The sequence below is a fragment of the Cucurbita moschata genome, unplaced genomic scaffold (genome assembly GCF_002738365.1).
Source record: "Cucurbita moschata cultivar Rifu unplaced genomic scaffold, Cmos_1.0 Cmo_Scf00004, whole genome shotgun sequence".
NCBI classification, from domain to species: Eukaryota; Viridiplantae; Streptophyta; class Magnoliopsida; order Cucurbitales; family Cucurbitaceae; genus Cucurbita; species Cucurbita moschata.
The window spans coordinates 1,405,580-1,420,193 of record NW_019268520.1 but is presented as its reverse complement, the minus strand read 5'-3'; the positions used below and the strand labels follow the sequence as shown (position 1 = coordinate 1,420,193).

Here is a 14,614-nt window from a genome sequence, read left to right as displayed (position 1 = left end):
AAAAAAAAAAAAAAAAAAAAAAAGTTTTGATAAACTAATGACCTTGGAAGTCGTTGATTTTGACCAAGGCCATTAATGGGACATGAAATAAAGCAAAGAAAAGAACAGGTAAACACACAGCAACTTGTCTCAATATAATAAATATCACATGGAAGAGTGCATTTAAGATATCATTTTATTCAATATTTTATACATACTTTTATTTTATTAATTACAAATGTAAACCTAAAAAGTTTGAAATTGTTAATAAAAATTATCGTACAATATTCTTATCCCAAAAATATTTTTACCGTCAGTTTTTGGATAAAAATTACTTTCTTTAAAAAAGAAAAATATTTTTAGGTCAGTACAATATTTAAAAAATATCCATATTAGAAAAAAGTTCATAAAAATTATTATAATTAATATATGGACGAACGGTCATAAATTTCTCATAAATTATTGACAAATTTTATAATCAAAATTTTAAATTAAAAATATATATATTTTTTTTTGAAGTTGTTACGAATTTAAAGTTATTAATGAAAATTTTAGAAATTCATACGTATTTTACAAGCGCTTTCAAAAGTCTAAAAAACTTTTTTAAAAGATATTTTTTTAAACAAAATATTAAAAATTTTCCTCTAGGATTATTTTTTAATTATATATTTTTTTAATTTAAGAATACTCAACCTTTAAAATAAAATGCAAAATCTAAGAATATATTTATTAAATCAGTAAAATGTTAAATTTTCGCTTGCCATTATATTTAAAAGATAAGATATTTACCGACATGGTCAAATAGTTTTTATCCGACACTAACATGAGCTTAAATTTTAGATTGGTTTTTGAACTTTCAATTTAAAAAAAGAAATTTAAAAGAAAAAAAATCTAAGACATGTTTTTTAATCATAGAGCTTTGACGCCAATAATTGTGATGCGTGCTCACCAGCAAACTCGATTCATGTCGTTAGCATTTATCCTGATTAATTTTATAGAAAACGGTTCATATTTAATATTATTATAAAAACAAAAACAACCATATTTTACATATATTTACAATTAAGATTTAGGTAGGATCTTTGAAACCTCCAATTCAACCTCATTATCGTTTCGATCATATTTCATTTCGTCTTTCGTTTATCTAAAAAGAAAAATAATTTTTGAGAGTCATTAATTTACTTAGTAAGTAACTAAGTTACATTAATTATCTTTTTAGTATATTTATGTTTTATAGTTTAACCTTCCATGGGAAGGTTTTTTTGTTTGGATCAGATCCTTAGTCAAACCCTTCTCTCGATTCACAAGCTCATTTTCTAGTTTCCAATGAAATTTTGACTAACGTTATAGGTTTGAAGGTATCTTAACTATCATGAACATTGAATGCGGAAGGACTTTATTTAAATTCCATAAAACATAACATTTAACTTAAAACACAGTCATGGACTTACGTGTTTCGAAAACATCTTTAAAACGATACAACAAAAGACCCGAAATAAAATAAATAAGCGTTTAAGTTTAAAACATCCTATTCTAGCCTAAGTCTAAGAAAATAAATACCACTATTCTATGCATGTGTCATGATCTCGAGTTGCGATGCCGTCGTCAGCCGTATAGGAATGCCTTGCCTTAACCTTGAAAAATGTAGTAGCACATGGCTTGAGTATTTAAAGAAATACTCAGTAAATGACCCCACTATTGGGGTTAAATGCAACAATCACATGCAATGAAATGATGGGACCTATCTTTTGTTTCGTTTCGTTCTCCCTACGGTGCTGTCCTAATGGGTAATCGTGAACGTCTACCATGTACTCTACACACAGCTCATACGTGCGAGTATGGGCTCACCAGCTAGTTCGCACACCGCTGGGCCACTTTCCTTATCCGGTGGGCATACTCTAGGAGCCCCTTATGCCGGGACCCGTTAAAACTAGAACCATCATGACAGCATTATGCAAAGCATAACAATCATTGTCCTGCCATTGGATGTACGCGTCCGTACCCTCGTGATGGGATACGGGTATCCCCCAGATGCATGAACACACATAATGCATGAGGTCCCCACTACTTCTACAATTTCATTATCCTTTAATATAATCCCGCTAGCATTAAGTACATATCATATCATTTTTCATATCGTTTTAGATATCGTTCATCATTCATATCATATCGTTTCTCATTCTTCCGTTCTCAAATCATACATAATTCTAACGGAGTTATATTTCATGTCATTTATAGTAATTTCATGTCATTCATATCATGTTGTATACACACAATTTAATAGACCTAACATAACGTTCTATGCTTTTAACATAACATTTCATCATATACACATCATACCATGACATATTGCATCACAATGTATCATATCATAAACAAGTAATAACGTAAACACTTCATAGTCATATCATTCTCTAACTTATCATAGCTTTAACGTTCTTATACCTATCACAGACATATCATTACGTGAACGTACTTTAGTCATATCATCATAAGAACTTAACCTAACGCTATCGTTCTATCAATCTATCACAAACCTATCCCTTTCTACCCGTAACCTAACCATATTCTTCCATCAATCTCTCTTATTCATATCACTCCGGTATGTGACGTAACCTTAACGTTTTGTGAACGTATTTTACTCCTATCGTTACATTTCATCTTGTGCATCCTTCTTGTATCCTATCTCAAACATATCCTTGAACACATCATACAGTAACTATTATCATACCATTCACATATAATAACATATACATAACATATAGGAAGCATATCGATCCATAAACAATTCACACATATCAATATATATGCCACGTGCAGAACCACAGAGCACGTGTCAACATCAAAATATAACCATGCCGATAGTAAGGTCACTTACTTGGCTAGCTTAAGTTGTTGTCATGAATATATCCTTGATTAAAGTTCGATTCCGTCCTTTGAAATCCGAGTCAACCTATATGAGCGCATAACATTAGTTTCAGGTTTGAACTCTACGACATTATTTCTCTAATTTACATTGGTCCATTGTTAAAAGTATGAAATGTTATATATCTATAATTATATTTTTATTAAAAATCTTATTTTTCATGGTTACTATTGTATAAGAAAGTAGACACAGTTAGTTGAAGTTATTGGCTTTACTACTCTCTGTATTTACACTCTCTGTTTACCTTTCCCTATTTCAAGTTATTCTCGATTTTACTACTCTCTGTATTTACCCTCTGTGTTTAGTTTGTGGTTTTTAATTCCTCTTTTTTTTATGTGTTGCCTTCTTTTAATTCTGTTATCATGCATTCCAAATTTATCTCTGTTTCCAATCTTTTCGTATATCAGTGTTTCGTGTTCAAAAGTTTTCTTGTCATTCTATCTTTAATCTATTCATTTGGCTACTGATAAAAATTTAATCTAATATTACTAATCTGAAGTGATTTATAAATGATTGACATTTAGTTTCTAACTCAAAGCTACATCATTGTAATAATTCAATGAAGCTCTAACTATAATTGGTTGTGATTTCTAAAAAAGTAGGATAAAAGAAAATGAAGATTTAATATATACCTTATTGATGAGATCTATCTTCAAGTAAATCTCCAGTGAATCTACTGGAAAAAGGTCATTCTCATTTTTTTTTTCTCAAGTAAATCGGATCATTATTGTTTTTCATTCTCTTTTTGCAGTAACTGTTATTTTCTGAAGTAAGGATGGGTTGAGGGGAGATAATTGTGAGAATAGATGAGAGGTCAGTGGAAAGGAGTGGGAAAAGTTTTTTATTTTTATTTTTATTTTTTTTATTTTTAAATGTATTTATTTATTTTTTATTATTATTTTAACTATTTTTATAATTATTTTTATTTGTTTATTTCTTTATTTATTTTTGGGCTATTATATATCTATTAACTCTATTTATGCTTATCATAAATTTTAGACTTGCATGTAAAACTCCTCTCGATCAAATACGGCCTGTCTACTAAATACTTTGGTGGCTTAAAGTAGCACGTAGCTCGACGGTCAGAAATTTCAACCCTAATCTTCATCCCAATGAACCAAGGTTTTGTTGTACCAAGAACCCTTGAATTGAAGAAATTAACACCTCCTTATTACAAAATTCGGATCAACCAACAGATAAGCCTAGAATTAGATTACCTTTTAGGGTCGAAGATCTAGGAGCAATATTTGGAACCTTCTTTTAAATTGAGTCAATCCACCGCTCGAATTTGATCAAAATTTGATTGAATAGCTTAGATGCAATGTGCCACACAATCGCACTTTTGAAGGCAGCAGACTAGCGATTGTGCGGCACTCACTTTCCAACGACAAGTGAGCTAAGCCAATTTGTACTTGCGTCGCCTATGGCCAAGCGACGTATGATCGAGCCTCTATCCTCGATTTTAAAAGAAGGTTTTAGAAAATGAGGGTAAAGAGAGATTTTCGAGAGAGACGTTATATAAGCAAGCAAGAGAGAGATAACAACGGCTTAGCATATATAACCTTGGGTAGGAAGAAGTTGACAAGTAATTGATTAAAAACTTAGAAAATGGCAAAAACGATGTTAAAATTTCTAAGGATAAAAGTCTCAATTTAAGAGCTAAATTTCATAAATCAAAATCTAATTTTTATATAGTAATTTCTAGATATTTATAGTTTCTCCACCCAACAAACTTTCAAGACTAGTAAAGAACTTGTTAAATGACAACTTCATCAGTTAATTCAATCGTGCAAATATTTACTTTCGAAGCTTCAAATGGTTCTTCATCAATCGAATCAGCTTCTAACACATGAAATAATTGTTGAACCGAGAATATCCAATTTTTTATATGAAGAATGAATCCTTTTTTAATTTCTTAGTCTTTGATCGTGTAATAAGTGTAACACCGTGATGAGCCTGACATAATGGTTGAACCGAGCCTATCTAATTTTGCATATGAAAAATGAATATTTGTTCAATTTTCTTGATCTTGAATCATGTAATAGATTCAATTGAAACATTTAGAAAACCGTGATTCTTATGACTCTAACTTAGCACTGAGCACATCAATCAAGGCGTCGGTGAGGTTTAGTAAACTAATTAGACTACATGCCCTCCCATCCTATCATCCATCCAGCTATGGGTATACATAAGGCCTAATGGTTATTAGAGTTCCTTTCTTGAATTCCTAACTGTTCCTACATCAAACTATATTATAATATGGCATATCCATGCAATGTTACATGCCATACATTATGGCAAGCTCATAGCATAAATTAGAGTTCTCCAATATACTACTAATCATAAATTTTTAACAAACTCATATTTTATGCATGCATTTATGATTATTATAATTTAAAATATATAAACCATACCCGAGTAATCGAAAAGTTAAGGTGGAAAATGGAATCAGTACCACCATGGTAGGAGTAGACGATGTATTCATATTTCTTAGTGGTTGATTGCACTTACGCTTATAATGTCACTTTAGTTAGTCCAACTTTTTTAGCACAACCTAACACGTTTCTACACTATGCTTGCTCATTTTGTCTCAACAAAATGCTTACTCAACTAAGTCCAAGCACAACCTAACACGTTTCTCTTATGCACCCACATTTTATATTTTATCCATTGATTATCGATTCAACACGAAATGTTGGTCTAATTGATTAAATTAATAAAATCAAACCATATTAAAAGTATATGAACAAAATTTTAAAATTAAAATAAAAGTTGGAAATTAATGAATGATTGAAAAGGGAGGACGTGACATTATAAAAAAGAAAATATTCCATAGCATTAAGATTATAACAATATTTTAATCCAATGATTTTATTTTAAAAAGTAATATTTTATTATTAACTAATGAAAATTTTAAAAAATATAATTTTTATTTATTTATTTGCCAATTTTTAAGTTAAATGATTTATATATATATATATTAAAATCGTAATTTTGTTTTAAAAAAAAAAAAATGAATGCGATAAACACGGAAAGAATTAATGAGGTTGACGTACAAAAACGCATTATTGCTTCACTGATCATATCTTCTCATCATCCAATCACATCTTCATTACACAAAAACAGAGAAAAAAACAGAGACAAATGCTGAACCAACATTTCAGCCACCGCCACCCACTTGCCGCCGCGACCGTGGCGGAGGACGACGGAGCTATCTGCTCAGGCTGCGAGCTACGGCTTTCCGGCGACGCCTACAAGTGCACAAAGCCCAAATGCGAATTCCACCTCCACGACCTCTGTTTCTCCCTCCCGCCAGAGATCCACCACCCCTCTCACCCAAAACACCCCCTCATCCTCGCCGGATCTCCGCCGTACGCCGGCGGGGATTTCGCCTGTGATGCGTGCGGCGATTTGGGCTCCGGCTTCATCTACCGGTGCCCCCGATGCCAGTTCGACCTCCACATCCACTGCGCCGCTTTGCCGGAGAGCGTGGCCGGGAAAAGCCACGGCCACCCGCTCCGCCTTGTGTTCCATTATAAGGGGAAGGGATTTTGCTGCGGCGTTTGTGAGGGTGGGTTAGGAAATGGGTGTTGGGTTTATTGTTGTGGGGATTGTGATTTTGGGGTTCATGTTGATTGCTTTGTGGGTGAAGATGAAGATGAAGATGAAGATGAAGAAATTGAATGATTTCGATGAATTTCATGATCTCTTTCCAATGTTCTTGGAATTTTCATATGTTTTTGTCCATTCAATTTCAATGTAATTTCATAGTTTAGAATGATATTATTAAATTCTTAATTGTTAGCAACATGTTCATCTCTCTATTTGGGCTCAAGGGAAAGATGTACCTCGAGCCGTCGAGGTTGACTCTAGTATCTTCACGCCCGTGGTCAATCTCAACTTTTCCGAGGTTGAGATCAATTCTACCTTCATCACATGCCCAACTAGCTCAAGAATAACTTAAACAAATCTAATACCATTCTTTTTTATAATTACCACATGCCTAACAAGTATTACTATTGAGGATTATTGGAAGTGAGTCCACTTAGTTAATTTAGTGGAAGATCATGGGTTTATGAGTGACGAATACCATCCTCCATTGGTCATATCATACCATTATGGAGAGCCTAAATCCTAACAATTACCACATGATAGCACTCCATTGGTCTCATGTCATCCCGACGTGTCATTTGCCTCATCAACCAATTTAAGAATTGGATTGACACATCAACAAAATTGGACAATTGCATGACTTAATCCATCTTATTTGTGGGGTGATTCGAATCTCACACAAGTGTTCTTATTTTGAAATATTCGATCAACAAAGTAATTCATATCTTACTTTCATTTGGAGTAATTTTTTATCGTCTTGGAGTTCTTTGATATTTAGATCTAAAGATTTTAATGTGTTAGATCAAATTTCGGAGAGTTACCTTCATTTGGAATGAAATTAACTTAATTTAGGAGTTTTAACGTTCGTGATTCAGGGGTTTAACATATCTACCAGAGTTCTTTACCCATTTCGTTGCATTGACATCATTCTCGACAATCAAATAATTCTACCTATTAATCGAGATAATAGAAAATATTTTAAATACACCAATCAAATCATTTCCATTACCAAAGAACAAAAGAATAATTCCAAAAAAAAAAACTAAATTAACAAATAACATAAACTACCACCACTTACTTTTCACTTTACATGGCTAATCGAATCGATTCAATTCAATCCAACTCGATTCTTTAAAACCTGCCACTGTCGTCGGAACGCTCCCGACGAACAGACGAGGGAGTTAGAACACTCGACGACGGAGAAAGCTCACCGCCGGGTGGAAGATCGGAAAGAGCTGCTAGCAACCGACGAATACTAACGGAACGAGCTGGTTTAAAGCTGAGAGATCTCAATTTCTTGTCGTTGGAGAAGAGATTGGATGATTTGGAGAGGATCAAATACACAAGAACCTGAACAAAGACGAACATGGCGATTTTGAGGAAGATCCCGGCGACATCGAATTCCAAAATCGAGATCATAATAGAGATTTGAAGGTGAATCGGAGATGGGATTAAAATTGGTGGAGATGGGATTGAAATGGGATAGCGAAAACGGAGGTTTTATAGAGAAGGAAAGGTGTTGGGCGGAGGTTGTTTGACCCTGTAGCCGCCATGTTTGGAACAGAGAGCTGGACGACAATGGCACGAACCTTCCTGTTGTTTTGGATAATCTTTTGGTGTTTTTAATTATTTATAAAATATTATTTATGGTTTGCAAAGGTTAAATATTTGTATTGTAACCTTATTTTCCAATTGATTCGATAAAAAATAAAATGTTAACTTGCAAACCAACTAAATTTTCGATTTTTTAAAAATTTTATGTTTGAGTTGGATAATTCGACTCGATCCAACTCTTAGATCATTTGATCGTTTATACCTCTGTGTCTATTTATAAATTTAAAAATCGGAAGTTAATATAACTAATTATATAATTTATAAAATATAGTATAGGTCAAAATCTACGATTGAATTAGAAATTAGAAACGTGTTTGGTTTGGTCAGAATATCAATTAATTTAATTCTTAAAAAAAAATAAAACCGTTAGTTGAAGGTTTCGTGTCTAAATTCTAATTCCCACGTGCGTGTTATAATAAAACAATAGTTTTTTCTTTTTGGGGAAAACAAATTAATTCCGTTTATTACTTTCTTTTCTTTTTTCCTTGAAGGTGTCGTGCCTAAATTCTAATTTCCACGTGGACGTTAGGGACATTACTTTATTTGGGATATGTTTTGAAACTTATATTTATTTCATTTCTGCCATCCCATTAAAATTTTCAAAAACTAATTAATAATTATAAAGACTAATTCGTAAAATAAGAAATTGAAAGATTTCGTCGAAATTGTTTGTTTGAAAATTTATCGAAAAGCTAATTATAGATTCTTCTCTCCATTGGAATAATAGGGCCGTTATGCTCATTATTAGACTTGTTGAGGAGATGAAATCTCAGATGTGTCGATATCGACGGTGACTCATTATTTCAATGAATCATTTCTTCGGACGAGTCCATAAGAAATGATCCTCTTTTTTTCTCTATTTTCCTTTTGAATTAAGTATAAAAAAAGGAAAACGAGTCAATAAGAAGAGATATGGATTACGGACTAGGAAAAAAACATGCTCCTTAAAGAGAAGAGTTCAACTCGCTGTTGGATATAGAGCCTGATGCCTAGAGTAGAGATATATTTAAAACATATTTCGTAAAGATCGATATATATGAGGGTAAATATTTGGTAAAGATTTGATAGAGATATATTTATATAAATCTTTAGAAACAATATTTAGTAAATTGAAACTATATAAATACTCCAATAGTCAGTGCTCAAAATGTGTTTTTCTTCATTTAATGTATTTTCTCTGGTTGTATGTCTGAAGTCATCAATAAAACTTTTAGCCAATATTCTTCTTTGAATTTTCTATATGTACGTTGTTGAGCGATCCTAACAACTGATATCAATCCTAACACTCGTCTCGAGTCTAGTTGGTATTGGACCCATTATTGTCTCATTTTTATCTACTCACACGATAGTTCCCACTCGGTAATTATATATTTCTTTTATAAAAAGTAAAGTAGATGGCAGCTTTTAATTAATAATCAATGCATTATGAAGGTATCGTAGACTATACTCTATAGACTGCCATTTGGTCCAAATAAAAACGTCAACTCAGCTTTTATTAAAAACTTATATCAATATTATACCACGCCTTTTATATCAACAATTGTCGCTTTGGCCGAGTGGTTAAGGCGTGTGCCTGCTAAGTACATGGGGTTTCCCCGCGAGAGTTCGAATCTCTCAGGCGACGTTTCTTTTTTTTTTTTTTTTTTCTCATTTTGTTTTTATAATTAAGTCTATCGTTTTCTTATGTTGCAAACGTATTTCTCTTAATAGATATTTTTAATTTTAATATTATTTTAAATTCATAATAAACAACTTCCATAATTCATAGCCAAATTCAATTGCATTATGAACCATTTGAAGATGATGCAAGGATTTTACATGGTCATTGTAAGAGCTTCCAAGAGTCTAAATACGGAGTGGTTGAAAGTTATGTTTATTTAATTTAATACATATAACTTTCAAAATATTCCTTTTTTAATTCTTTTTAAATTTCCTAATTATTATAATTTAATTACAATAATTCAACCTTTAAATGAAGTTCAACCACTTTTTTAGTTTTATTTAATGTCGAAAATTTTAAAGTGAAATTTTGTGAAACAAATAAAGATATAAGATATTTTTTCTGAAATAGCTATCTTGTAGATTTTAGTTCATTAACATATTAACAATATATATATATATATTTTTTAATTTTGTAATTAAAATAAGATGAATATTGATGTAACGACAAGTATAAAAATTATGTAATTATTTACAATATTATGTACTTATATATTGAAAAGACAATTAAAAAATTAAAATGAATGTTTATATTTTTCTCTATTTATAAATAATATCAGTCTTCTATAATATTTTTCCGTAAGTTACTACGCCCAATTTTATCCATTATTATGAAGAAAAAAAAATATTTAAAATATATTTCAAACTTTAAATTAGTTATTAATGGAAAAAATTCAAAATTTAAGAATAAAACAAAATTTTAAAATATGATTTGTGATTTTTTTTGGGCGTATAATTTAGCCTAAAAAGAATGGTCCTAAATTAAGAAAAATCAAATGGATGCGTCTGCGATTTTCTGAGGCCTGGAGAAGCCTGTTTCGATGGACCAGTGGGTGAGCCCATGCCTCGATTTCAATCGGAAAAAACGGAAAATCGCTAACGAACAAACAAACACCGATACAAATTCTAGAATAAATTGCCCCAAAAAGAAGAGCAAACAAAACTCCAGCAAACGTTTATTTTCTCCATTTTACATTGTTCCTAGATATTGATCCTGTTCGTTCTTCATCTGCTCGTTTTTCTCTCCACAGGTTTAAATCTGAATCGCTCTTTCCATCATAAACGGCGAATCAGGATCTATTTTATTGTGGAATCAGATTCAAACATGTTCATATAGATAACAGAAATTTAAAGAAAAAAGGAGTAAAAAAGAAACGGAAGCGGCAAACCTAGCAATCGCGATCAGGCCGACGATTGAGCGAGCTTTGAAGCCTCCAGATCTGCGGCTTGCTTGAGGAAACTCTGATCGCCGTCATCGAGCGCCATTTGAATCGGAGACGAGCCTAATCCATCGGCGATTGCGAGCAAAATGTTCTTCATCTCCGTCCGAAACTCTTCTGCATCGACGGTGCCGCTTTTGTCGCAATCAAACTTCTCGAAGATCGAATCGTAGAGTTGAGTGAGTTTCTCCGGCGGAGTGACGACGTCGACGCCGAAGTGAGTCTCGATCAGGCGGAGTGTCTCGAAGGCCTTGCGGAGTTCGGATCGAGACAGAACGCCGTCGTTGTTGAGATCCAGAGCGGCGAAGGCTTCGTCCACGCTCTTCTTGAAGTGAGATTCGTCGTTCACGAAGTTTCGCACCGTCGATCCGTCGATTACGACCACGGCCATTCCTCTTTCTGTGTGTTGATTGTTCTCTCCACCGGTGTGTGAGTGGTGGTAAGTCGGTGACTCGGTCGTGAGATATACTTTGAAATTAGTCTCTTACGTTTTTATATATAACCCTAGAGTGGGGACCACAAGAGAATTGTGATAAAAAGGACAATTCCGCTATATATATATATTTTTTATTATTAGTAACTTGAAAACAAAACTATCAGCTCACGTGGTTTCCCTAATATCTAGGGACTATTTTTTAAAAAAGAAAAAAAAAAAATTTAAGCTTTCTATTTATTTTTTCTTTTAATCTTTTTGTTTTGAACGTCTTTTGACCTATTAGACATTAATTAAATATATATATATTTTTAAATACAAAATTAAAAACTTTAATAATATTTGTGAAATAATTTTTTTTTTTTTTGATAACATAGAATTTGACCATTTTTTTAAGAATAAATTACACCATTAATAATGAACGACCATAAAACTGAATTACTTGGGATACTTGTGCCCATAAGAAATCGCGAAGCCACCCATTAATAGTTATGGAACTCTGATTTCCTCCCCGTGATATGAGTTACTACCCCTTGATCACCTTCCTCCCGGTAATGAGTTACTACCCTTGATCACTTACACTACCCCAAACAATTGACTGCATAATAGGAGTTACTACCCCTTGATCACTTACACTACCTCAAACAATTGACTGCATTTTCCAACTGAAACGGAATATTACTATCATGTACCCCCTCTTTCCGGTCCATCACAAAGGAAACGAAAACCAAGATTTGCTTAAATGCATAAATATGATGTACCAAAAAATCTGCTGAGGTAACAAAACAAACTTTTAGATTTCACTATTTTAATCTCAGATTCCATTTGAGGCTTTAAACTTTCTATCACTATTTGAATTCTTACATATTTTAAAAATAATTATGGGTTTTAATACATGAAGATATATAATTTAATTTAAGCTAGGTTATAAATTTGTTAAAATTTAAATAAATGTAAGGATGAAAATGATTATATTTTAAAACATTATAATAAAAAAAAATCATTCCCTATCCTATTTTGAAATATTTTTATAATATGCCAATACCATTTATTAAGAATAAATGATTTGTCAAAAAAAAAAAAAAAAAAAAAAAAGAATTTTGGGAATAGAAAGGTTGCACACCACCTGTTTGTATAAAGGTGTGAAAGAAGTAGAAGTGAGGGGGCGTGGCGCGGAGCTTTGTGCACATAGGCCGTGTCGGGCGGCACTGGACGTGACGCGCACGCCTACATGTCCGCCCCTTCCTTTTCGCTCTTGCTGCGCTCACTTCCACGCTGTGGCCAAAACACTATAGAGCATCTTCTTAAAAAACATCACATTTCCATAACATTCATAATTCTTATTTCGTTTGTAGATTTGTATCTATTTGGTCGAAATGATTTAAAATATTTAATTTATCATAGCGACAAAGTGGTGCTTATTTTATGATACACTCTTTAATGTACAAGACATGCTTCAAAAATTCGAAATTAAAAACAAAATAAAAAGAAAAAAAACAAGAATGACAAGCACAAAGTCAAATCCCTCTTCTTCCAGATTCAGACTTAGTCAACGACCGAAGTCTGACCAAAAAATTCACTTTCTTCCCCGGCGTCTGCCCTTCTTTCCTCCTCTTCCCCACATGTTTTCCCGGCGAGGAATCCCAATTCTCCGGCGAACCCACCCCCAGAACGCTCTCCGGCGATCTCATCACCATTTCTTCATAGTCCGCCCCCTCCTCTCCACCTCCGCCAGCTAAAACTCTCGCCTGCAAAGCGGCGACAACCTCCCTCATCGCCACGTCAACATCCCGGTGATTCCTCAGCAAAATCTCCCCAATCTGCGCCGGCGTCAGGCCGCCGCCGGACCTTATACAGTTATCAACGACGTCAAAGAGCGCGTGAGACTCAATCTCCAAATAGTTCCTCACAAGTGTCCGAAACGCTGCTGGCCCGCACATGCCGAGGCTCACGTGCACATCCATCCGGCCACACCGGACCAACGCCGGATCAATTTTCTCCTTGTAATTCGTCGTGAAAACGACGATCCTTTCTTCCCCACAGCACGACCAAAGCCCATCTGTGAAATTCAAAAGCCCCGACAACGTCACGCGCCCCACCTCTTCCTCGTGATCCCCACGCGCCGCAGCCTTCGAACTCCGATCCGCCGTCAGATCAACAGAACAATCAATATCCTCTATAGCAATCACCGACCGGTTGGTCGTCTGAATAAGAAGCGACCGAAGCTCAGAATTATCAGAAACCTTGGTCAATTCCAAATCGTACACATCATAACAGAAGAAATTCGCCATTGCTGCAATCAAGCTCGATTTCCCAGACCCAGGAGGTCCATAAAGCAAATACCCACGTTTCCACGCGCGGCCGACACTACCGTAAAACTCCCTGCCAGCGGCGAACTCAGTCAAATCATCCACAATCTGTTTTTTCAGCTCTGTTTCGAGCGCCAGAGTATCAAAAGTGGAAGGATGTCGAAACGGGACAGAGACCCAGCTAGAATCGTAAGAACTGGCATTGCCATTGTTGGTGAAGAGCCGCCGTTCACGAGAGGTCCGTTCGAATTCCGCCGCCGTGGAGGTGACGTGATCGAGATACAGAGGGAGGAGGGAATGGCAGTGGCGTTTGGGGATTCTGAGAGAGAAGCTTCGTTTCTCATCCAATGAATCCTGAAGGGTGTCGACGTGGTGGGTCCAGGAAATTCGTTGGCCTTTAAAGGTGTCGTGAACAGAGTGATTTGGAGCGACGGTGAAGGAGATTGTGGTGGAGGATTTGAAGCGGGAGAGGGAGAGACGGCGGCAGGCGGGGGAGTTGTGGAGGGAGTTGAGGTAGAGGGTGGCGTGACGGTAGAGTTGGTTGAGGTCGAGGGAGGAGTAGGCGTTGAATTCAGGGATGTGGTAATAGGAGTAAGGGGTGAAGAAATCTTGAAGGGATTCGTAAAGGGAATGGAGAAGAGAGAGGAATTGGGAAGGGAGGATGTTTTGGAGGAGTGTGATAAGGCCTAGCAATGACCATAATTGAGACAGGATCTCCATGAAGATGATGATGATGGCGGGTTTGGCTTGGGAGAGGGGATGAGTTTTAAAACAGACAATTACTCTGGTTTTAATTTGAAAG

General features: G+C 34.6%; 3 protein-coding genes and 1 non-coding gene across 4 annotated transcripts; 2 read left to right on the top strand and 2 right to left on the bottom strand.

The window, feature by feature from the left end:
* Positions 1-5,967: 5,967 nt before the first annotated feature.
* Positions 5,968-6,709, top strand: LOC111441955. Its single transcript, XM_023079160.1, has one exon. The coding sequence runs from the start codon at positions 6,050-6,052 to the stop codon at positions 6,590-6,592; it is 543 nt and encodes a 180-aa protein (XP_022934928.1). The 5' UTR covers positions 5,968-6,049; the 3' UTR covers positions 6,593-6,709.
* Positions 6,710-9,673: 2,964 nt separating this feature from the next.
* On the top strand, positions 9,674-9,755 carry TRNAS-GCU. The gene has a single exon. It is a non-coding gene; the product is annotated as a tRNA-Ser (tRNA).
* A 977-nt stretch (positions 9,756-10,732) lies between these two features.
* On the bottom strand, positions 10,733-11,538 carry LOC111441377. The gene is made up of 2 exons (XM_023078335.1): positions 11,020-11,538; positions 10,733-10,927 (listed from the first exon to the last, which is right to left on the bottom strand). The coding sequence occupies exon 1, from the start codon at positions 11,459-11,461 to the stop codon at positions 11,033-11,035; it is 429 nt and encodes a 142-aa protein (XP_022934103.1). The 5' UTR covers positions 11,462-11,538; the 3' UTR covers positions 10,733-10,927; positions 11,020-11,032.
* Positions 11,539-12,925: 1,387 nt separating this feature from the next.
* Positions 12,926-14,532, bottom strand: LOC111441534 (AAA-ATPase At3g50940-like). Its single transcript, XM_023078571.1, has one exon. It carries the CDS (start codon positions 14,530-14,532, stop codon positions 13,021-13,023), a length of 1,512 nt encoding a protein of 503 aa, XP_022934339.1. The 3' UTR covers positions 12,926-13,020.
* Positions 14,533-14,614: the final 82 nt, after the last annotated feature.